The 26,673-nt window shown below is 31.5% G+C and overlaps 1 protein-coding gene across 1 annotated transcript in view; it reads left to right on the forward strand.

Annotated features, from left to right (window-relative positions):
• The first annotated feature begins 343 nt into the window (after positions 1 to 343).
• LOC129234245 (protein SDA1 homolog) overlaps positions 344 to 26,673 on the forward strand; it is a 92,926-nt gene continuing 66,596 nt past the window's right edge. The window contains exons 1-6 of the mRNA XM_054868226.1: positions 344 to 561; positions 22,476 to 22,580; positions 25,027 to 25,125; positions 25,217 to 25,399; positions 25,609 to 25,674; positions 25,780 to 25,872. Of these exons, the coding sequence (XP_054724201.1) occupies positions 472 to 561; positions 22,476 to 22,580; positions 25,027 to 25,125; positions 25,217 to 25,399; positions 25,609 to 25,674; positions 25,780 to 25,872 (636 nt within the window). The 5' untranslated portion in view covers positions 344 to 471. The remainder of the gene's footprint in view (positions 562 to 22,475; positions 22,581 to 25,026; positions 25,126 to 25,216; positions 25,400 to 25,608; positions 25,675 to 25,779; positions 25,873 to 26,673) is intronic.

Below are 26,673 nucleotides of genomic sequence, written 5' to 3' on the forward strand. Positions count from 1 at the left end.
TTTGCACAAAATAGTTCATCTCATTATAAATTTTTGATACATTTGGAAGCAATATATAAAACCTCTTTGAGGTTTATTTAAGGTTCGAGATTTATTTAAAACGATGTAATCGTGTCTTTGAATAAAACGATGTTCTTCAATTAATTTTACTTTTCTTGAAAATCTTTTTGAAACAAATAAATTTTGTTAGATTTATTTTTAAAAAGTTATAAGCATTTTCGTTTTCATAAATATCAGTAACAGTTATCGAAAGCTTCTAATATTAGCCGCTAGGCAAAATCTGCAAATTTTTCGTTTAACGCATCAGTTTGTTGAAGCTGTGTGATACAGCTAGTTCCTTTTTCGCACACATGGTGATGTTTACAAATTTCGGAAGCGAACATGTCGGTGATTGAAACATTTAATTGACAGAAATAAGTGAAACTATTAAACTAATTATTCAATTTTTTGATATTTAATTTAGGAACGAAGATGAAGCAAAAATCAAACAATAAGTTGGCTTTTCGCCTGGGGCAACTTCAAAATTTTATAAAGCGAGATTCGTCATCTTATTATGATGAGGTAAGTTAAATACGAGCGAAACCTACTGTGATCAAAAACTCACTGGAGTGTTTAATGTTAAAACTAGTTTTTAAGATCTTTTTTGTTTCCCATCATTTGTTTTCCTGTTTTTATCAAGAGATCGGAAATAAACAAATAGAAAATTAAATCACTATATAAGATGATAAATAAGCAAAGTAACATTGTCTCTCACTACTTATGACACTGCCGCATTATTGTCTGCCAAATTGATAAATTTTCCGAATTTCATCATAAACAATTCATTTCTGTATAGTAATTGATGATTGAAACTTGGGGCGGGGGGAGGGGGGAATGCATTCACTTAAGAGTGCTTAATTCGAAAACTTCTCCTTTGCCCGCTGTCAGAGTTCTATTTATGTTTGGAAGAGTTGTTCATCTGTTGTCTCAGTTATGATGAAATAAAATATTGCCACTGGTTTGTAAACAGCTTAACTGTCTTAAATTACTTCCTGCAACCTGGTGATTGCTCACTTGTTTGTTGTTGTGTCCAACAGCTGTGGGAAAGAGGGGTGCCATTAACTCACAAGGAGGGTGAACGTCTAATGCGCATGCATAGTACTTACACAAGATATTTATACAGATACAAATACAAAAGTGACGACCAGCAAGAGGCTCTGGGCCCAGCTAGACTGGTCCTAGTCAATTTACAATCCCCAGTGAAGATCAATGGCCCTCTTAAAACTGTCTACCCCTTTGCTCATTACCACCTCTTCCGGTAAGCTGTTCCAAGGTTCCACTACCCTGCTAAAATAATAATTTTTCCTAATATCCATGTTAGCCTGAGATTTAAATAGCTTAAAACAATGACCCCTTGTCCTGTTTTCAGTGCTAAACTTTAGCCCCGTAACATCTTTCGTTTTAATAAATTTAAACAGCTGAATCATGTCCCCTCGGTCTCTTCTTTGCTCAAGACTAAGACAGAGTGAAGGAGAACCTCCTGGGAGCACGGGCGGAATCAAACCCACAACCTTAGGCATACAAAGCAAGTGTTTCCTCCATTCTACCACTAAGGCACGACTTCGCGCTGAGATCTGATAAATAAACATTTTGAATGCCTTTAAATATATTCCACATTTTGCCGTCTGCAGGCTGAAATGTTAAGTACAGCAGAACCTCTCTATAAGGGACACTCAGGGCCGGATTTAGGGGAGGGCAGGCAGGGCTACTGCCCCTGGGCCTCCACAACAAAGGGGCCCCCGCAATATAATTTTTACAAAATATCCTAACTTTCACAGGTCAAAAAAATCGAAAATATCGGATATATACATATATATCAAAATATTCTGATATATAATCAAAGTATTGGATATTTTGGAAAATATGATGATCTTTTCGAACCCTGATTAGAGGTCTCCACTCCTTCATTGCTCCGGGGCCTCCACACTTCCAAATCCGGCCCAGAGGTGTCTCTTGTTCGGAGGTATATGAAATAATTCATGCAGTTTATTAACTCAATAAACTTTTGTAATAAAAATAAACTAATTACATTAAAATTAATTATTGAAAAATGTTTCTCATATACAGTAGGCTCCTCTTAATGTGATCACTTTGGCACAAATATAATTCGATAACAATAACCGACTGATAACAATTACCGAAAAGAATCCAAGAAACACAAAATAATGATTTTTTTTTCCAATTAAGGTGCATTTATTTTGGCAACCTCAAATTAAAATCACAGTGACTCAGTTAAACGCACTTTCGAATTATAAATTATTAAATTAACAGAATGGAAATGTCTGAACTACAAAAAAGTTAAAGCTAAATTACGCAATTTTTAATCACATAGTAATAGGTGAAGTAAAATATGACCGTTTTCCCTGACATTCGTAAACTAGTTTCAAAGCACATTCAGCTTTTCTATCTTTTCCAGCATGATTTTGCTTGTTGTTTAAATTTTAATTTAACTTCGCTTTGTTTTCAATCTCGACACAATTCTTTAATAGTCTACAAAGCAATGGCAACAATGGAGGTCCTACATCAATGTCATGTCCAGCGACTGAATTTTTTTAGATGCAAAAGAAAGCTTTCTTAGGGGGAGTCGGTGGTCACTGGGGGGGGGGGGGGCAAACGTTCTGTAGCTTCATTCCTGAAAAATTTTGAACTGCTATTGAAAACCACAAAATGGTACATAGAAAGTTAGTCTCGTCAGGATTTGCCTATGTATTTCTGTTAATTGAGGAACAAAAACAGGGGGAAATTGAAAGTTTGAAAAAGTGATAACAATAAACAAAGACGCTGATTACAATATCCGACTTTTTTAACGTGTGTTCAGGGTTCGCGTTTACGCGCTATAGCGGGTTTTTTACGCAAATTCGCGGAAAGGGGACGCAACTTCCGCGAAAATTCGGGTCCTGGGGACCCGGAAAACCCAAAAGATAAGAAACAAAGAAAAAATTGTGGAAAATGCTGAAGATCCATTTAGTAATTGCTTTTAAGCTTCAATAACCAAGAGAATCAGCAGAAAGGAATTAAAATGACCCTATCTCTTTATCAGCTATTCAAACACACCCCTATTGTTGACCAGTCAATGAAGTTTTATAAGTAATAAGACTGGAACTTACAGTGACCTCCTGGGCTGAGCTCAGGGAACAAAATATTGCAGGTACATAAATAGTCCATTGTACTGTAAACTGTATTCTAAGAACAAGCTCTCCCTCAACTTTTATCTTTCCTGAAAACAGCAATCAAGACTAAAAGTAAGAGTGTGGTTTCAATGTAATCTTCAGGATTAATACAAGACAACTGTACAGTAAAAGCATACCTATTTTGGACTCATGTAACCAGAATTATTTTTGAAAATCATGCATCCCCAATAACAGGATAGGAGAAAAAAAATGGCGAACACTTTCCCGATCACGCTGAACACAAAGTTCTGAACTTCACACATTTTTCTTCTTAAATTGCTTATGAATACTTAAAACTTTATACAAAAGCACTTTAAGCTTGTCTTCTTTCTAGTAATTCATCTCTTTCTGAGGGGTTTTTTTTTTATTTGGACTTGCAAAAGTCAGGTATTAATCGACCGCGCCATTTTCAAAATGGCGCGATTTTAAAAATAGCACGGAAGCCAAAACAGATATTTTGAAAGAGTCAAAATTAAGTCAAATGTACTGATTTAAGATTGCAAATGAGCAGTTTTCACACTCGTGAGAGAATGGATCGGTTTTTGCGATCGCAATTTTTGCGTTGGATTCATTCGCTTGCGATTTTTTTCTTCTATTTCTGTGTAAATCCCAATGATACTTGATGATAGTTCATGCTGGATAGGGGGATGGGGGCTTTTTGGTATTTTCATCTAGAAAAAATTCCAGGAAAATAAAGGTAAAGGAAGTGCTTTCTGCTTGATCAATCAGAGGCACTTGATTAGTATTTTATGGTAAAATCCAACTTTAATTTTTTTTTAAAGTAAATTTTGAGTGTGATTATCTCATTGTAACTGACCAAATAGTTTCTCACATAACTAAGTCTTGCAAGTGTATTATTTGAAAATAATTTTACAATGATAATCATAAAAAATAAAACCAATTTAATTTATTTGATAACTTTTTAAAATCACTATGTAAATAGTTTTTTTCCCAAGTATTAACCTTTATATATTATTCATTTATATGGTAACATTTTCTGTTTAAAATTTAAGGGACTCATTTTTTCCACCAAAGGACCCAAATCTGTTTCATTAATGGGTCCCTGGGACTCAGGTTACGGATTGTTGAGCGCGAACACTGTACAAGTGTTCCGGGACTTCGTGATTCTGATAACATTAAGCGAACGATAACATTAACCGTGATCACATTAAGCGGCGCCTACTGTATATACTAAATAAAATTCAGAATTGTTCAAGCTGATAAAAAAAAAAAAAATAGTGAAATTGTAGCAAAAATTTTGTCATAGGTTCATTTCACGGTATTTTTGACATTTATTTAGAGTTCATAACGTGACCTTTTTTTGACATAAATTTTTAAATTTACTATTTGATTTGCAAATTATTTTAATTTTAGCTGGTGTGTTGGTAGGAAAAGCTCAAAATAAAATAATATGCTAATAATTAAATTAAATTATTAGCATATTACTTTTAAGTAACTTAAAGTAGTAATTAAAAAGTTAAATTAGTAACAGTAAATTAAAAAGTTATGGCAAAAAAAAGTCATGTTACACGAACTTTACATAAATGTCAAAAACACCGTGAATGACCCAAATACAAAAATCTAGCTGTTTGCCACTAACTTATAGTGTTTAAGAGAGATGTTCACACGCACGGAGAATATTCTTCAAAATGGATTTACGGAGACGGTTTTAAAATGCAATTTTTGGTTATAGGGGCATTCCACGGTATTTTTGACATTTATGTAGAGTCCGTAACGTGACCTTTTTTGCCATAACTTTTTAATTTACCGCATGATTTGCAAATTATTTTAATTTGAGCTGGTGTGTTGGTAGGAAAAGCTCAAAATAAAATAATATGCTAATAATTAAATTAAATTATTAGCATATTACTTTTAAGTAACTTAAAGTAGTAATTAAAAAGTTAAATTAGTAACAGTAAATTAAAAAGTTATGGCAAAAAAAAGTCATGTTACACGAACTTTACATAAATGTCAAAAACACCGTGAATGACCCAAATACAAAAATCTAGCTGTTTACCACTAACTTATAGTGTTTAAGAGAGATGTTCACACGCACGGAGAATATTCTTCAAAATGGATTTACGGAGACGGTTTTAAAATGCAATTTTTGGTTATAGGGGCATTCCACGGTATTTTTGACATTTATGTAGAGTCCGTAACGTGACCTTTTTTGCCATAACTTTTTAATTTACCGCATGATTTGCAAATTATTTTAATTTGAGCTGCTGTGTTGGTAGGAAAAGCTCAAAATTAAGTAATATGCTAATAATTAAATTAAATTATTAGCATATTACTTTTAAGTAACTTAAAGTAGTAATTAAAAAGTTAAATTAGTAACAGTAAATTAAAAAGTTATGGCAAAAAAAAGTCATGTTACACGAACTTTACATAAATGTCAAAAACACCGTGAATGACCCAAATACAAAAATCTAGCTGTTTGCCACTAACTTATAGTGTTTAAGAGAGATGTTCACACGCACGGAGAATATTCTTCAAAATGGATTTACGGAGACGGTTTTAAAATGCAATTTTTGGTTATAGGGGCATTCCACGGTATTTTTGACATTTATGTAGAGTCCTTAACGTGACCTTTTTTGCCATAACTTTTTAATTTACCGCATGATTTGCAAATTATTTTAATTTGAGCTGCTGTGTTGGTAGGAAAAGATCAAAATAAAATATGCTAATAATTAAATTAAATTATTAGCATATTACTTTTAAGTAACTTAAAGTAGTAATTAAAAAGTTAAATTAGTAACAGTAAATTAAAAAGTTATGGCAAAAAAAAGTCATGTTACACGAACTTTACATAAATGTCAAAAACACCGTGAATGACCCAAATACAAAAATCTAGCTGTTTGCCACTAACTTATAGTGTTTAAGAGAGATGTTCACACGCACGGAGAATATTCTTCAAAATGGATTTACGGAGACGGTTTTAAAATGCAATTTTTGGTTATAGGGGCATTCCACGGTATTTTTGACATTTATGTAGAGTCCGTAACGTGACCTTTTTTGCCATAACTTTTTAATTTACCGCATGATTTGCAAATTATTTTAATTTGAGCTGGTGTGTTGGTAGGAAAAGCTCAAAATAAAATAATATGCTAATAATTAAATTAAATTATTAGCATATTACTTTTAAGTAACTTAAAGTAGTAATTAAAAAGTTAAATTAGTAACAGTAAATTAAAAAGTTATGGCAAAAAAAAGTCATGTTACACGAACTTTACATAAATGTCAAAAACACCGTGAATGACCCAAATACAAAAATCTAGCTGTTTGCCACTAACTTTTAGTGTTTAAGAGAGATGTTCACACGCACGGAGAATATTCTTCAAAATGGATTTACGGAGACGGTTTTAAAATGCAATTTTTGGTTATAGGGGCATTCCACGGTATTTTTGACATTTATGTAGAGTCCGTAACGTGACCTTTTTTGCCATAACTTTTTAATTTACCGCATGATTTGCAAATTATTTTAATTTGAGCTGGTGTGTTGGTAGGAAAAGCTCAAAATAAAATAATATGCTAATAATTAAATTAAATTATTAGCATATTACTTTTAAGTAACTTAAAGTAGTAATTAAAAAGTTAAATTAGTAACAGTAAATTAAAAAGTTATGGCAAAAAAAAGTCATGTTACACGAACTTTACATAAATGTCAAAAACACCGTGAATGACCCAAATACAAAAATCTAGCTGTTTGCCACTAACTTTTAGTGTTTAAGAGAGATGTTCACACGCACGGAGAATATTCTTCAAAATGGATTTACGGAGACGGTTTTAAAATGCAATTTTTGGTTATAGGGGCATTCCACGGTATTTTTGACATTTATGTAGAGTCCGTAACGTGACCTTTTTTGCCATAACTTTTTAATTTACCGCATGATTTGCAAATTATTTTAATTTGAGCTGCTGTGTTGGTAGGAAAAGATCAAAATAAAATAATATGCTAATAATTAAATTAAATTATTAGCATATTACTTTTAAGTAACTTAAAGTAGTAATTAAAAAGTTAAATTAGTAACAGTAAATTAAAAAGTTATGGCAAAAAAAAGTCATGTTACACGAACTTTACATAAATGTCAAAAACACCGTGAATGACCCAAATACAAAAATCTAGCTGTTTGCCACTAACTTTTAGTGTTTAAGAGAGATGTTCACACGCACGGAGAATATTCTTCAAAATGGATTTACGGAGACGGTTTTAAAATGCAATTTTTGGTTATAGGGGCATTCCACGGTATTTTTGACATTTATGTAGAGTCCTTAACGTGACCTTTTTTGCCATAACTTTTTAATTTACCGCATGATTTGCAAATTATTTTAATTTGAGCTGGTGTGTTGGTAGGAAAAGCTCAAAATAAAATAATATGCTAATAATTAAATTAAATTATTAGCATATTACTTTTAAGTAACTTAAAGTAGTAATTAAAAAGTTAAATTAGTAACAGTAAATTAAAAAGTTATGGCAAAAAAAAGTCATGTTACACGAACTTTACATAAATGTCAAAAACACCGTGAATGACCCAAATACAAAAATCTAGCTGTTTGCCACTAACTTTTAGTGTTTAAGAGAGATGTTCACACGCACGGAGAATATTCTTCAAAATGGATTTACGGAGACGGTTTTAAAATGCAATTTTTGGTTATAGGGGCATTCCACGGTATTTTTGACATTTATGTAGAGTCCTTAACGTGACCTTTTTTGCCATAACTTTTTAATTTACCGCATGATTTGCAAATTATTTTAATTTGAGCTGGTGTGTTGGTAGGAAAAGCTCAAAATAAAATAATATGCTAATAATTAAATTAAATTATTAGCATATTACTTTTAAGTAACTTAAAGTAGTAATTAAAAAGTTAAATTAGTAACAGTAAATTAAAAAGTTATGGCAAAAAAAAGTCATGTTACACGAACTTTACATAAATGTCAAAAACACCGTGAATGACCCAAATACAAAAATCTAGCTGTTTGCCACTAACTTTTAGTGTTTAAGAGAGATGTTCACACGCACGGAGAATATTCTTCAAAATGGATTTACGGAGACGGTTTTAAAATGCAATTTTTGGTTATAGGGGCATTCCACGGTATTTTTGACATTTATGTAGAGTCCGTAACGTGACCTTTTTTGCCATAACTTTTTAATTTACCGCATGATTTGCAAATTATTTTAATTTGAGCTGGTGTGTTGGTAGGAAAAGCTCAAAATAAAATAATATGCTAATAATTAAATTAAATTATTAGCATATTACTTTTAAGTAACTTAAAGTAGTAATTAAAAAGTTAAATTAGTAACAGTAAATTAAAAAGTTATGGCAAAAAAAAGTCATGTTACACGAACTTTACATAAATGTCAAAAACACCGTGAATGACCCAAATACAAAAATCTAGCTGTTTGCCACTAACTTTTAGTGTTTAAGAGAGATGTTCACACGCACGGAGAATATTCTTCAAAATGGATTTACGGAGACGGTTTTAAAATGCAATTTTTGGTTATAGGGGCATTCCACGGTATTTTTGACATTTATGTAGAGTCCGTAACGTGACCTTTTTTGCCATAACTTTTTAATTTACCGCATGATTTGCAAATTATTTTAATTTGAGCTGGTGTGTTGGTAGGAAAAGCTCAAAATAAAATAATATGCTAATAATTAAATTAAATTATTAGCATATTACTTTTAAGTAACTTAAAGTAGTAATTAAAAAGTTAAATTAGTAACAGTAAATTAAAAAGTTATGGCAAAAAAAAGTCATGTTACACGAACTTTACATAAATGTCAAAAACACCGTGAATGACCCAAATACAAAAATCTAGCTGTTTGCCACTAACTTTTAGTGTTTAAGAGAGATGTTCACACGCACGGAGAATATTCTTCAAAATGGATTTACGGAGACGGTTTTAAAATGCAATTTTTGGTTATAGGGGCATTCCACGGTATTTTTGACATTTATGTAGAGTCCTTAACGTGACCTTTTTTGCCATAACTTTTTAATTTACCGCATGATTTGCAAATTATTTTAATTTGAGCTGGTGTGTTGGTAGGAAAAGCTCAAAATAAAATAATATGCTAATAATTAAATTAAATTATTAGCATATTACTTTTAAGTAACTTAAAGTAGTAATTAAAAAGTTAAATTAGTAACAGTAAATTAAAAAGTTATGGCAAAAAAAAGTCATGTTACACGAACTTTACATAAATGTCAAAAACACCGTGAATGACCCAAATACAAAAATCTAGCTGTTTGCCACTAACTTTTAGTGTTTAAGAGAGATGTTCACACGCACGGAGAATATTCTTCAAAATGGATTTACGGAGACGGTTTTAAAATGCAATTTTTGGTTATAGGGGCATTCCACGGTATTTTTGACATTTATGTAGAGTCCGTAACGTGACCTTTTTTGCCATAACTTTTTAATTTACCGCATGATTTGCAAATTATTTTAATTTGAGCTGGTGTGTTGGTAGGAAAAGCTCAAAATAAAATAATATGCTAATAATTAAATTAAATTATTAGCATATTACTTTTAAGTAACTTAAAGTAGTAATTAAAAAGTTAAATTAGTAACAGTAAATTAAAAAGTTATGGCAAAAAAAAGTCATGTTACACGAACTTTACATAAATGTCAAAAACACCGTGAATGACCCAAATACAAAAATCTAGCTGTTTGCCACTAACTTTTAGTGTTTAAGAGAGATGTTCACACGCACGGAGAATATTCTTCAAAATGGATTTACGGAGACGGTTTTAAAATGCAATTTTTGGTTATAGGGGCATTCCACGGTATTTTTGACATTTATGTAGAGTCCTTAACGTGACCTTTTTTGCCATAACTTTTTAATTTACCGCATGATTTGCAAATTATTTTAATTTGAGCTGGTGTGTTGGTAGGAAAAGCTCAAAATAAAATAATATGCTAATAATTAAATTAAATTATTAGCATATTACTTTTAAGTAACTTAAAGTAGTAATTAAAAAGTTAAATTAGTAACAGTAAATTAAAAAGTTATGGCAAAAAAAAGTCATGTTACACGAACTTTACATAAATGTCAAAAACACCGTGAATGACCCAAATACAAAAATCTAGCTGTTTGCCACTAACTTTTAGTGTTTAAGAGAGATGTTCACACGCACGGAGAATATTCTTCAAAATGGATTTACGGAGACGGTTTTAAAATGCAATTTTTGGTTATAGGGGCATTCCACGGTATTTTTGACATTTATGTAGAGTCCGTAACGTGACCTTTTTTGCCATAACTTTTTAATTTACCGCATGATTTGCAAATTATTTTAATTTGAGCTGGTGTGTTGGTAGGAAAAGCTCAAAATAAAATAATATGCTAATAATTAAATTAAATTATTAGCATATTACTTTTAAGTAACTTAAAGTAGTAATTAAAAAGTTAAATTAGTAACAGTAAATTAAAAAGTTATGGCAAAAAAAAGTCATGTTACACGAACTTTACATAAATGTCAAAAACACCGTGAATGACCCAAATACAAAAATCTAGCTGTTTGCCACTAACTTTTAGTGTTTAAGAGAGATGTTCACACGCACGGAGAATATTCTTCAAAATGGATTTACGGAGACGGTTTTAAAATGCAATTTTTGGTTATAGGGGCATTCCACGGTATTTTTGACATTTATGTAGAGTCCGTAACGTGACCTTTTTTGCCATAACTTTTTAATTTACCGCATGATTTGCAAATTATTTTAATTTGAGCTGCTGTGTTGGTAGGAAAAGATCAAAATAAAATAATATGCTAATAATTAAATTAAATTATTAGCATATTACTTTTAAGTAACTTAAAGTAGTAATTAAAAAGTTAAATTAGTAACAGTAAATTAAAAAGTTATGGCAAAAAAAAGTCATGTTACACGAACTTTACATAAATGTCAAAAACACCGTGAATGACCCAAATACAAAAATCTAGCTGTTTGCCACTAACTTTTAGTGTTTAAGAGAGATGTTCACACGCACGGAGAATATTCTTCAAAATGGATTTACGGAGACGGTTTTAAAATGCAATTTTTGGTTATAGGGGCATTCCACGGTATTTTTGACATTTATGTAGAGTCCGTAACGTGACCTTTTTTGCCATAACTTTTTAATTTACCGCATGATTTGCAAATTATTTTAATTTGAGCTGCTGTGTTGGTAGGAAAAGATCAAAATAAAATAATATGCTAATAATTAAATTAAATTATTAGCATATTACTTTTAAGTAACTTAAAGTAGTAATTAAAAAGTTAAATTAGTAACAGTAAATTAAAAAGTTATGGCAAAAAAAAGTCATGTTACACGAACTTTACATAAATGTCAAAAACACCGTGAATGACCCAAATACAAAAATCTAGCTGTTTGCCACTAACTTTTAGTGTTTAAGAGAGATGTTCACACGCACGGAGAATATTCTTCAAAATGGATTTACGGAGACGGTTTTAAAATGCAATTTTTGGTTATAGGGGCATTCCACGGTATTTTTGACATTTATGTAGAGTCCGTAACGTGACCTTTTTTGCCATAACTTTTTAATTTACCGCATGATTTGCAAATTATTTTAATTTGAGTTGCTGTGTTGGTAGGAAAAGCTCAAAATAAAGTAATATGCTAATAATTAAATTAAATTATTAGCATATTACTTTTAAGTAACTTAAAGTAGTAATTGAAAAGTTAAATTAGTAACAGTAAATTAAAAAGTTATGGCAAAAAAAAGTCATGTTACACGAACTTTACATAAATGTCAAAAACACCGTGAATGACCCAAATACAAAAATCTAGCTGTTTGCCACTAACTTTTAGTGTTTAAGAGAGATGTTCACACGCACGGAGAATATTCTTCAAAATGGATTTACGGAGACGGTTTTAAAATGCAATTTTTGGTTATAGGGGCATTCCACGGTATTTTTGACATTTATGTAGAGTCCGTAACGTGACCTTTTTTGCCATAACTTTTTAATTTACCGCATGATTTGCAAATTATTTTAATTTGAGCTGGTGTGTTGGTAGGAAAAGCTCAAAATAAAATAATATGCTAATAATTAAATTAAATTATTAGCATATTACTTTTAAGTAACTTAAAGTAGTAATTAAAAAGTTAAATTAGTAACAGTAAATTAAAAAGTTATGGCAAAAAAAAGTCATGTTACACGAACTTTACATAGATGTCAAAAACACCGTGAATGACCCAAATACAAAAATCTAGCTGTTTACCACTAACTTATAGTGTTTAAGAGAGATGTTCACACGCACGGAGAATATTCTTCAAAATGGATTTACGGAGACGGTTTTAAAATGCAATTTTTGGTTATAGGGGCATTCCACGGTATTTTTGACATTTATGTAGAGTCCGTAACGTGACCTTTTTTGCCATAACTTTTTAATTTACCGCATGATTTGCAAATTATTTTAATTTGAGCTGGTGTGTTGGTAGGAAAAGCTCAAAATAAAATAATATGCTAATAATTAAATTAAATTATTAGCATATTACTTTTAAGTAACTTAAAGTAGTAATTAAAAAGTTAAATTAGTAACAGTAAATTAAAAAGTTATGGCAAAAAAAGTCATGTTACACGAACTTTACATAAATGTCAAAAACACCGTGAATGACCCAAATACAAAAATCTAGCTGTTTGCCACTAACTTATAGTGTTTAAGAGAGATGTTCACACGCACGGAGAATATTCTTCAAAATGGATTTAAGGAGACGGTTTTAAAATGCAATTTTTGGTTATAGGGGCATTCCACGGTATTTTTGACATTTATGTAGAGTCCGTAACGTGACCTTTCTTGCCATAACTTTTTAATTTACCGCATGATTTGCAAATTATTTTAATTTGAGCTGCTGTGTTGGTAGGAAAAGATCAAAATAAAATAATATGCTAATAATTAAATTAAATTATTAGCATATTACTTTTAAGTAACTTAAAGTAGTAATTAAAAAGTTAAATTAGTAACAGTAAATTAAAAAGTTATGGCAAAAAAAAGTCATGTTACACGAACTTTACATAAATGTCAAAAACACCGTGAATGACCCAAATACAAAAATCTAGCTGTTTGCCACTAACTTTTAGTGTGTTTAAGAGAGATGTTCACACGCACGGAGAATATTCTTCAAAATGGATTTACGGAGACGGTTTTAAAATGCAATTTTTGGTTATAGGGGCATTCCACGGTATTTTTGACATTTATGTAGAGTCCGTAACGTGACCTTTTTTGCCATAACTTTTTAATTTACCGCATGATTTGCAAATTATTTTAATTTGAGCTGCTGTGTTGGTAGGAAAAGATCAAAATAAAATAATATGCTAATAATTAAATTAAATTATTAGCATATTACTTTTAAGTAACTTAAAGTAGTAATTAAAAAGTTAAATTAGTAACAGTAAATTAAAAAGTTATGGCAAAAAAAAGTCATGTTACACGAACTTTACATAAATGTCAAAAACACCGTGAATGACCCAAATACAAAAATCTAGCTGTTTGCCACTAACTTTTAGTGTGTTTAAGAGAGATGTTCACACGCACGGAGAATATTCTTCAAAATGGATTTACGGAGACGGTTTTAAAATGCAATTTTTGGTTATAGGGGCATTCCACGGTATTTTTGACATTTATGTAGAGTCCGTAACGTCAAAGATAATAGAACTAGTGAAGATTGGACACTCGACGACCGGTTTTTACGCATGGCAAGGAAAACAAGCGTAAGTAGAATGAAAACTGGTGCTTGAAAAAAACTGACATTCAGAGCTATAGCCGCCAAGTTGAACTGGAGATTCTTGGAATTGGCGCAAAGGTTACAACACTAAGAATTCTTAGAAAAAGTGGGGAGAAAGGACGGGGATACTAACCACCGGTTTCAGTTCCCGTGACAATGATAACAAAACCTAATTGATTCCAGATTTCCTACGGAATCTTGAAACTCAATTTACATCCTCTTCCCATTCTTTTGAAAATCTATTTAACGGGACGCTGATTAAGCGGCGATGTGTTCTTCATAATGCCATAGAAAGTCTAAAGTACAAATACGTTTGGAGTGGGCTGTCAAAAACTAAAACTAAACAAAATAATTTTTCTACACGCCCCTTTAATTCCAACGCTTTTTCTTATTAATGCTTTAAGTTTTTGCGAACAAACAAAAAAAAAAAAGAAAAAAATATGATGTTGTGAACTACTAAGAATTTTTTAATTTTAAGTTCAAATTTTTTCTTCTTGATCAAATCAAACTGTGCCAAAAAAAAAAAAGATGCAGTAATAGATCAAATATCAAAATATATTTTAAACAAAAATCTTTACTCACGTGTATTGGCAACGATATGGTTGATGGCAAGCATAGAGCGCAATTTTAATTCGCTTCTTGATTATCACAACGTGGAAACGTTGTGAAAGATGCGGCAAACTGCATCATTTGTGACGCCATTAAAACCACGCCTTGTTTGAAAAATCGGACATTTAAAAAAAATAATTAAAAAATAAGTGTTGGGAAAATGAAAGTATTTTCTGGGTCCAAGTTATAGTTTTTGCTTATTCTATCGATTTCAGTGACTACAAGTACTACTTTTGACTGAAGGAAACCACCCCATTTGTTTGTGAAAATTAAATAACCACGTCAAACAGACTGAATTGCAGATTACTGCAGACACGTGTTTCGGCGTTACAATGGACGGCTTTCTCAATGCAAAAGAAATGAGCTTTTGGTTGAAAAGACACCCGACAAAAGAAACCTAACCATTTCTCCGATGTTTTTTCAAACATAAGCTCATGTCTTTTGCATTGAAAAGGACATTCATTTGTAACGCCGAAACACGTATCTGCAGTAATCTGCAAAGTGTGCTATTTGGCGTTGTTATTTCTCATTTTACTTTTTGCACATAAGTATTTATTTGACTTATAGTTCGTTTTTTTTAATCCAATTAATATACAAAGTAAAAGAAAAATAAATTGAAATAGAAGAGATCTAAAAATTCAAGAAAGTTACATTAAGATTTAAAATGAATCAGTTTTGTAGACATTTTTTTTTTTTTTAACGAGAAATAAATTTTTAGGTAAACACGCATTTGTCTGTGTGTCTTTTAACCCAATCTCCTCTGGATTAGGAATGTCTCAGGTCGAAACTGGTCTCGTTGGATATCGAACATCCAGAGAAAGCCATTCCGCTTTGGGCTTTCAACATCCAGTCTTGAGAATATCATGAACCCTGTATGTCCCGAGGACACCAAGGAGTAAGCATTAAAATTACCAATCGTTACGCGCCACAAGTGGCGAGCGGAGGTTGGCGAACAAAACGAGCAGGGAGTGGAGCCCCCTAGTACAAAATTAACAGGAGTGAGAATTTAAAAAATAATTGTAAATTCATTCAATCTAACGAATTTGTCGCCCACTTCACAGTGAAAATTGAAGGGAAATCTTGCGAGATAAAAAATTTTAAGTAATGTAGTCGATGACTGAGAAGTTTTTTAAACCTTATCAACTTCTGCAAAATAGTGCAGCGAAGAGGAGAGCAAGCGGGGGGATCATCCCGGGCGCCAAAATATGAGACGGCTCCATAAATTATGGGTTTCCTGATATAATAATGGTATACCTGTGTATAATAATATAGTTTACATTTGAGAAATTTGTGAAAGTAATCTTTGTAAACAGTGGCGTAAATAGGGATTGGCCGGAGTAACTCTCTCCAGGGGCGCAACAGCGAACGGGATGAAAATTTCAAAACGTTATTCCCAAAAAAATTTTGATTTTTTAAAACTATTTCATAGACTTTTTTTTAGAAAAAATAGTAAAAATAGAACTAAGGGAGTGTGGGGGTTAGTTTGAGACCCTGCTCATTGGATTTCTTGTTTCTACTAATGGTTTTTATCGCGGCCGTAATTTGAATTCAAGACCTCAAAATTCAAATGAATGCCAGGAAGAGTGTTTCGAATTTCTATACTTTGTTACAAAAGATGGCTTGCTTTGGCATTTTTCGCACTTTACGACTTCAATTTGAAAAATTTCCTTCGCTTAGAATTACGATTTCGTGAAATTTGAAAGGAAAACACACGCACACGTATGTACATGAATTGCGTAAATGTTAATTAATTTGTTGATAAATCTAATTTGGAAAAACATATTTTTAAGTTTAAAATTTCAGTTAACATTTTGAAAAATTTCATGTCACGCAACCCCGTAATTGTGGATGAAACCTACTTTTTTTTTTTTCTTTTTAATCACAAGACTTTCAAAACTATTTTCATAATTCTATACTTACGCTTGCTAACATTAACTCCATATCGAACTGCCTTGCATTCAAATTTCAAAGGATTGAGTTCATCTTCAGGGTGTAAATCAGTATTTCAAAGTGCAGTAGCCGTTTGCGTGAAATCTTCCCGCGTTTGTCCACAGCTTTGCTTATCTGCCTCATTGTCACCAATTTTTCTTTGTTATCTCCTATTATTGTCCTTTCTCCTTCGCAGCCGAAGACAGCGCAGAAGCAGGGGCAGAAGAGTTTTTCCTACCCTGGGCTTCACACAAAAGAATCTATAAACTCTTATCGTCGACCGCACTAATTTACTTCCTTCACAAAAAAACTTCTTAGGTGTTCTCATCTCATAAGAACATTGTCAAGTTAAGAGCCTGTGTCGAATTGAAATCCCATGTGGTGGAATAGCAGAGGAACTTCCAAACTACTGAATCCGATATTAAAAAAATAGCAACACATCAGTCACAAAAAATCATCTTGGAAAAATGTGCTGCAAAAACGCTAGAATCATGTTTTTTACATTTTTTACTCAGAATGTATCAAGGAGCTGAATTTGGCACATCTTGGTAACCAGATAATAGCCTAATCAGAAACTTGGGGCCCGGTCCTTGGAGAGTCCCCGGCTCGAAATCGGTGCAGTGTAAGTTTTATAAGAGTTTGGGGGGGGGGGGAGGCAGGGGCGTTCACAGGGGGGAGAAGGAACACCTGTTGGTCCGAGCCTGAAGAGGGCCCAATATTTTTATGACTAGGGGTGAAAATACGGGTAAACAATATGGAGAGGGGCCCGAAAAAGTCATTTGTGACGGGCCCCGAAATTTCTGTGCACGCTCCTGGAGGAGGGAAAGTCTACCAAACTGATAAGGGACCTACCTGCCTTGACCCTGGACGACCCAAAATTGAATTTGGAAAGATAGCAGAAAGTCCTATTTAAGGGTCTAAATTTCAAATATGCTTTGTAGTTAATGAGAACTAGAATTGCTTTTTCTGTGTTTCTTCAAATTTTCACTCGTTTCATAGTTTCAAAATTCAGAATTAAAAAAAATTGTTTCTTTTCCTTTACTGACATGAGAAATTAAAAAAAAAGAAAAACTTTCTTCTGTTTTACGCTACAAAACGTTCCGGATTTCTAGAGGGGGGGGGGGTTGATGGTCAAATTCTTTTAGGAGTGAGCGAAATACATAAAGTTCGGAATAACACATTTGAATACTGATAATCCGGTAAATATAGAATTTGTAGTCCCCTTGAATAAGCAGTAGTCACCGTTTTAAATAATTTATCTTTGTATAATATAAAAAATTGAAACATTTAAGTACTCGCTCACGTTCTTTTTGAATCATTTATTCCTATAACATATGCTTTATTTATTTATTATTTTGTTTTTTATCATTTTATCCTGAAAATGAAATTTTTTTCTTCGAAATTAATTCAAATATTAAAATGCTGAAATACCTGTTGTAACAAGATTAGTTCGTTAAAAACGCATTCCTGTGAGATTCGTTTCATACTTTTCAGCAGTATAAGTGTTGCATTTGTCCCAAAGAGCCGATGAACAAAGTTTCTTAACTGTACAGTTGCAAATAAAAATAACTCATGAAAGGTAGGCTAAATAAAGGGAGGAATTATATCTACGTTTACTGTTACAGTAGAATGCAACATTTCTACGTCTCAGATACCAACGCTTGGGCGCTGGGATGGATGGAGAATGAGAAAAAAATCTATTTCTATTGCTTTATGTATCCTAATTTAATGAGATTTATAACAACAGCAGTTTGATAATTTTAATGATTATTATTAGTATTTTGTTTCACTTTTTATTTATTTTTTGAAAAACCTTCGCCAAGTCATAGGACATAACATGAAAGAACGAAATTAGGTTACTAAACTTTATAATGAAGGTATCCTTGAATTCTATGCCATGAAAGGAGGAATAAGAAAAAAAATCAATTGGTTGTCGATTAAAGATCCGATTCGACTGAATGTAAGAAATTAAACATAAATAGAAGGAAAATAAAGAACCATATGTAACTGCGGATTTCAGAAATAATTATTATTTAAAACATTGTTTTTTCCAGTTGTACTTAGAAACCTGTTGGAAAGATAAAGCACGCAATAGAACACGATTTCTTAATAGTAAGCACAAGAATCTTACGAAGTAAGTCGTGTTATATGCATTAAAAAAATCATTAACATATTCTAACAAATATGCATCAAAAATACCTAAAATATTAGCGAAAAATTAAAAAATATGCATTAATAATACTTTAGTTTCGTCGATAATTTTATCTGAACTGAATACAAAATACTTAGCCATTCTATTTTTAAATTATTTGTTATTCACGCGATCCAGGGCCGGATTTGGAAGTGTGGAGGCCCCGGGACAACGAAGGAGTGGAGCCCCCCCCCCTTTCTGATATATCCATAATAATATTATCTTGTGCAATCATTCTTTGTAGAAATACCAAAAAAAAAGAGGATATTTTGTAAAAATTTTATTGTGGGGGCCCCTTTGCTGTGGAGGCCCCGGGGCAGTTGCCCCGCCTTCCCTCTTCTAAATCCGGCCCTGACGCGATCAATATTCGGTATTAAACAGGGGGATACGAGGGGAGAGTCATGGGGATCATAACCCTTTTCTAACCGTCCGCAGATTATAAGCCCACGTTGTGTTCAAACACTTTTTCCTTAACTTAAATACATTATATTTTCATCTTTTTCTTTCTGCTAGTTTGACATCTTGAACTTAATTGTAATGTAATACAAGATTTGTTGACATGAAAAAAATAAAAATTATAATGTGAATAGAGAAATTATAAAATTTATAAGTTAAAAAATTGTGACAAAAATGAAAATACATCTCTGCATTCGCTTCACAAAGTAAATAAATACAAAGTCAATGAATTAAATAGAAATAAATAGGCAGTAAAAAAGGAAAATAAAAGTAAATAAAACAGCAAAAAAAGAAATGAGAAAGATCTTTGCATCTTCGTAAACAGTCTGTTATTGATACAACACACTTCTGTGTTCCTTTTGCTTATTTATTTGCTTTCATTTTTTCTTAATGACCCTCTCTGAGGCTTAAATGCCCATATAATTACCACCCTTCGCCAGAGGGAGGGGAGAAGAACTGATTCAAACACGGCACACGGCGCACGACGCACAGTGGCTGAACTTGGCGATTAATCGCTGCACACAGTATAAAACATTTTTTCCTCCAAAATTCAATCGCCAACACGCCTGTGAAGTTTTTTTTATGTGCTCAACGACTTTCATTGAAGTGGGAGAAAACGCGAAAGCATTGATTTCTACCGGAGTGTCCAGTCTTATGCGAAGCTATATGGTCTTTGGTAACGTGACCTTTCTTGCCATAACTTTTTAATTTACCGCATTATTTGCAAATTATTTTAATTTGAGCTGCTGTGTTGGTAGGAAAAGCTCAAAATAAAATAATATGCTAATAATTAAATTAAATTATTGGCATATTACTTTTAAGTAACTTAAAGTAGTAATTAAAAAGTTAAATTAGTAACAGTAAATAATAAAGTTATGGCAAAAAAAAGTCATGTTACACGAACTTTACATAAATGTCAAAAACACCGTGAATGACCCAAATACAAAAATCTAGCTGTTTACCACTAACTTTTAGTGTTTAAGAGAGATGTTCACACGCACGGAGAATATTCTTCAAAATGGATTTACAGAGACGGTTTTAGAATGCAATTTTTGGTTATAACTGAATTTTTATTGAAATTTAAGTGACAAAATTTTTTGTAAAGACAATACTTCCTTTTTTTTTTCCTTTTTCTTTTTTTTGTGCAAAGAAGTGAAAGGTAAATGTAGCTATGTCATCTGAATAGTGTGAAATTTTTTCGAATAATCCGAGTTTTCAGTAATCTGAGAGTTGAGTGAGCCCCAATTACCTCGGATTTTCGAGGCTCGACTATATATATTTTGTTAAATAATTAAAAAATAAAGTAAATCATTCCAAATAAAAAAGAAAATATAGTAAATGGCTAATTTGGTTTATGTTTATCTGCAATTCTGCATAAATGGACAGTTCAGTTCTTCTTAATTTATGATTAGATAACTGATAATCACAGTGACATGTGTGTCATAATAAATAAATTTGCATTTATTTTGCATATGAATACAAACCAAGTTGCTTGAAATATTATTATAAAGTGTAAATTATTCAAGTGATTACTTTACATCTTAATATTTCAGTAACTGGTAAATAATTTTATCGTTGAAATTCAGGAATTAAGTTTAAACATTGCTAGATATTTTTATTTTAAGTGTAAAGGGTTAACAAACGTTAGTTATAGTGATTAATCTTAATTAGGTTTTTAACCAATATTTTATATTTCGTGTAATTTTAAACTTTAGGAATTGAAATTTTTCAAAATTTAATATCCAAGTGTTTTTATTATTTTAGCTGTGTATTTTGTATAAAAAATATCAGTTAATATTGACTATATAAATTGACTTGATATACTTGTTACTTTACAGTTTTTTTTTTTTTGTTAACTGTCATATTTAAATATGTTTGTAAGTAAGGTTGACGTATTGTGTGTACAGGAGCCAATCCAGGTTTTTTTTCTCGCTACCTATTTTTGTGAAAGTATTGCATCATTCTATTTTTGCAAAAGTTTTTTTTTTATCAGCATTGTTTTTGTGTAATTTTAGACGCATCCTAATTTTTGTAAAAGAAGTAGTGGAACAAGTGAAATTTTAGTTCTAAAAGTGTAAATGTCATCTAGTATTATTTTAAACAGGTTTCGTTTCTTTTTTTTTTGGGGGGGGGGGAGAGGGAGGACTAAAAACCTAAGAAGTACGAAAAATACCATCGTAATTTCAGCTTAATGGTCTATGTACTGTGTACAATATAGGATATAATATGAGAAAAACGGTTCCTCAAAACAGATGTTTCAAGATTGCGATAATATTGCATAAATACACTTTGGTGTGAAACAGCTAAAAATTAGTTAAAATACTACAAAAATATTTCTATTTAAGCTTTTGTTCATATAAACCTGCTTATAATTTTATTTTATGAGTATATTTTGTTTCAAACTGAGAAACAAATTTTATATTTTAAAATGTGAATTTTTGTGAAATTTTCCATGTTTTAGTGAAGCTACACAAAAACATGGAAAATTTCACAAAATTTATTATTTTACTATTTATTACTTATTACTTGATTACGGTACTTATTACTTGATTTTTGTGAAAGTACCGATTTCAAAATAGGATTTTTGTGAAGGTACCGAAAAACGGTAGCAAAATCAGCCTGTATTGTGCCCTGGTGTGTGTTTTTTTTATTTTTTTTTATTGATGAGCAACAAGATTTAAATTTAACATCTATGTGTTTTCTCTTACATAAATTCACTTTGGTGATGAAATTAGCTACAAAGATAAGCAGTGAGCTATAATACAAAGAGGAGATTGAACTTCTCACTCTTCAGGTGAGCAAAAATACCTGTCTGTGCTCAGGGGCGTAGCTAAGTGGGGGGGGGGTTTGGGGACAAACCCCCCCCCCCCCCGAAAAGTTAGTCTCAAAAAAAAAGAGAAAAACAAGAGAGAAGAGAAAGAAAAAAAAAGGAAGAAAAGGAAAAAATTCCAAGCGATTATACGTACATACACACATATATATATATATATATATATAAAAGAAGTACCCCCCCCCCCCCCCCCCCGAAAGTCGGGTCTAGCTACGCAACTGTCTGTGTTTAAACATTTTGGGTTTTAAAACAAGCTGCTTAATGAGAAAAGGTCGCTTCTTTCGCCATCTTTCTTGGAACAGACGAGGGCCCAAAAAATACTCATGGTAAAATGCTGAGCGGAATAAAACATGCTTTTAAATGGTACAAGAAAGCTTGTTTTGGACGGGGGCAGAAAACGGACCGCCTAGTTTTCTCTCCTATTTGTATTGTAGCTCAGTGCCTGTAGTGGCATTAAAATTTATTCAGTTTGTAATTATGAATCTGTATTTCAATATTGTCTAAAAATATTTTCTTGTTTCGTAGTTTTATATGCAGTTTACACATTTCCAATCCCTTCTGCAAGCTTTTAAACTGAAGCCACAAGAATATGATGAAGATTTAGCAGATCTTACTATGTTCTTAGCTCAGGTAATCCTTTTTTTGAAAATACTTTTTGGAAAATTATTTGCCTGTTACTTAACTTCAATAAAGTAATCAACAAAATATTAGGTATAAATATTGACAATGGGTGAAGTTTTTTTTTTTTTTGATCAATCTCAAATTGCTTATTTACCTTCACTTGATCAAAGTTGATGCTTATTTGATTTTTCAAATTACCATGATGACCAGAATAAGTCTAGCTCCTTGTTTTAAATATTTATAGGCTAATTTTTGTCGTCATGGTTACAAATTGTCTATGGCTCGTCTTTATTCTGTTATCTTTTTTTTTTTTTGCAAGAACTCAAGCAGATTTCACATTAAGGAGCAAATACTTTCGTATAAAATTATGTTTTTTTAGTCAAAACACACTGTGATGAACTTGAATAAAAAAAACTTCATCAATATACAAAATTTTCATGTTATTTATTCCCATCATTTAAAAGTGATAAGCCCTGAAGCCGAGTGCCAATAAATTTGCAACATATGCCACAGAACAGATGCCTTAGCTGCAGAACATTTCTGCTCAAATGTGAGAGGAAAACTCAGACAAGTTTTCTGCAGAAACTACAGATTTTCTGAAACCATCTTCCAACTCAAGATAGAATTTTGAGCAAATTCTGCAGATTTCTTTAAATTAGAAAATCTAAAATTTTGCACATATTCTGCAGATTTCTTTATGCTTAAACAAAGTAACTCTAAAGTTCCTGTAGATGACTTAACGAATTCAACATTTTGTGCCAGTTTACCGTTGAATTATCGAAACCGAGAATTTTAGATTTTCTAATTTAAAGAAATCTGCAGAATTTGCTCAAAATTCTATCTTGAGTTGGGAGATATTTGTAGAAAATCGACATTTTCTGCAAAAATTTCTTGTTCTAAATCTGAAAAGATTCTGATTTTTTTAGCGCTTTTGGTTCCCCTTTTCCTTATTTTTCCCAATCTATCTTCACCACTGCGATTCCCTCCATGAACATATGCTTTGGAAACATGCCAACATTGAAACACATCCATCGCCGAAAGAGCCAATCGAATCGCCAAGATTTCAATCTTTTTGCATCCTGAAAATATTTCAATCATTTAGAAAGTTTTGAAGTGTTTTTTTTTTTTTTTTGCTACCTTTTCTCGACTCATTTTATTTATTATTTTAGTTATTTATTAATTTTTTATTTTAATTGCTCCTTTATGCCATGTAAAATTAACCAAAAAAAACGTTTTTTGACACCTAGTTTCGGATTTTGAAAAATTTTGTATTTCTGCTCTTTCTATGTATTTGAGAAAGCATATGAAATATTTTTTGAAGAATTGCAATTGGCTTAGGTTCCACATAAATGCATAGCAACAGTGAAGTTTTAAAAACTGAAGAAGAAAAAAAACCTCCTTGTTGAAGCGATTTTCGTTTAGGGCTCCCGATTTGTGGAAAAGGTCACAATGGAGGCGGAGGAGGGGGGGAGAGAAAGTGAAGAAAATGTTCTTAGCTACAATATTTCAGAATTGTATATTAGGTTACAGTATCTAATAATTGAAACAACTGATATGATTCTAAATTTTCTGACAATCTCATATAGTGAGGAAAATTTCTGAACTTAAAAAACTCATCACAATTCTGAACGTTTGTGTAGTTTTATCTGGGGAATATAATTTTCTGATTTTTCTATTTGATTCCTAGTGCTCCTTAATAAATTTTAATTTCAAAGATCTTCAAGAAGTTAAGATAGTTATTGGTAACAATTACTTTTAACTTCTGCTAGTGGCTTGAACTCGTATGCAACTGTATTGCAATTTTCGAGTTGGCAAAGCAAAATGACGAGCGTGCAAGTCGGCTACTACATAATATTAAATGTATTGAAAATAAGGGTAAATACAAAGTTAGTGGTGTCCAAATGATAGAATCCTATTGCAAGCAAAAATGCACAGCTTGAACATAAGAGGATGATATCGAATTTCAAAACCCGTTTGGATTGAAACATGAAACACAGCTGAAAGGTAAAATAAGAAATAACGTCAAATTGCTGATTACTGCAGATACATGTTTCAGCATTACAAGTCCTTTTGCAATGCAAAAGAAATGAGCTTATGATGGGTGTAAATTTTACACTTAACCTGTAAAATTTGCCAAGTATGTATCCATATTTTTTTATTGGCAAGAAAAGTTTTCTGTAACAATCTGTGTTTTTAATCGAATCAGCAAAATTTCTCCATATTCTACGTTGTAGGATTGAACCTATTCTGCTTTCCTGAAAGAAAGAGGGAAACAATTTTAAACAAAAAAAGTGGCCATTTGTTACAATGTTTTATTAAAATTAGATTTCAAATTGCTAACCAAGAGTCACTTACAAACAGTAACATTAAAACTTGTTGTTAAATACCAGCTGCTAAATCTTATTGTTAACTTGTGTTGCTCACTACATGTTATTAGGATGCTAAAATGTTTCAGGTGTCATCACATTTTAAAGAAGATCTTGAAAATCTTCCAAGTCAGCTTATGGATCTCTTGCGTGAATATTCTACTGTTTTAGAGCCTAGTATGAGAATGGTAAGATATTAATTTTTAAAAATGCAGTTTGTTTATATAGTTATAAACTGTATTGCAATTAGTTTTTACACACTTTATTTTTTGTTTGCAGTCTTTGTGCAAAGCTCTGATTCTAATGAGGAATAGAGGCATTTTAGCTCCTGTTGATTTGATAAAACTTTGTTTTGAGCTCCTGCGGTGCAGTGACAAAATTCTTCGAAAACAACTTCATATTTACATCATTAGTGACATTAAAAAATTAAACATGAAGCATAAAAATGCCAAGCTTAATTCAGTAAGTACTGCTACCAAACTAGTGTATTTATTTGAAATGTTAATATGTGCATAAATATTTGTAGTTTTTGTACCGCCAAGTATTTAAAAATTGCAGTCCTTATGTTGTTTAGAATTTTTAAACTCAACTGCAAAATGTTAAAAAAATTGTTTTTGTATTTTAAATTTGTTCTTTACTTACTTGTTTTTTATGTGAATCATCTATTGCAGGTTTTTCAAAACTTTATGTTTCAAATGCTTTCTGATGGCAATGCAACAGCAGCAAAAATGTCACTGGTAAATATCAATTATTTAAAATAGGATGTAAAAAAAATGCAAATATTCGATAATTCAAATCTACATCATTATTTTTTGAATGGAATGTTTATCTTTTGCATATAGGATGTCATGATTGAACTATATCGTAGAAATATATGGAAGGAGGCCAAGTGTGTTAATGCAATTGTTACTGCCTGTTTTTCAAAAGTAAATAAGGTATGTTTTGTATTTTTAGATTAGGTTTATTAATATGCATATATCAACATATGCATCATATGCATTTTTTATTGATTGTTAAGATTTTTCAATAAGTTGTCTAAAAGCTTTTCTATTGAAGCAAGTAATTTGAATAGGGTCTGTCGGGTTAATTTGGGTATAAGTTATATTTTATTGAATAAAATGAAAACTATTCATTTATACACCTACAAAAATTCACAATTATAAACATAAACTTTTTGGAGATGTCAATGCAATGCAAACCAACTACTTCCAAATAGTGCTACTAATTAACCTGCCACTCTATGTTTTTCAAGTTTATGTATGTAGACATTACATATGTTTACTTAATTTGGCATTGAATTGAAGCATTTCACATAATTAGTTTTCATTTAAAAACATGGGATAATTTGGGTATGCATTAAATTTTACTGATCAGAAGGACAAATAATAATTTTATCGGACTACTAACATAGGTATGTATGTGCATCCTCATTAGCCAAGGTAATATATGCTAAAAATGAATTGGAAGGTTGTTTAAATTTGCTTAAATGGTCTGTAACAAAAAACTACTTCCCGTTTATTAAGGGCTTATCATATTGTGCTATTTTCAGTCTAAAATCCATTTTAGTACTTTAAAAAATTAGTATTCATACTATCCCATTATTTCTTTTGTACCTACATTCAACCTAAGTTTGAAAACTTAGAGTAAGATTGTTATTAAACTATGCTTTGCTCTTTAACCATTACTATACCCAAATTCCCCCATCCACAGGGTAATTTGGGTATAGTGAAACTTGT

The sequence above is a fragment of the Uloborus diversus genome, chromosome 1 (assembly GCF_026930045.1).
Source record: "Uloborus diversus isolate 005 chromosome 1, Udiv.v.3.1, whole genome shotgun sequence".
Taxonomy (NCBI): Eukaryota; Metazoa; Arthropoda; class Arachnida; order Araneae; family Uloboridae; genus Uloborus; species Uloborus diversus.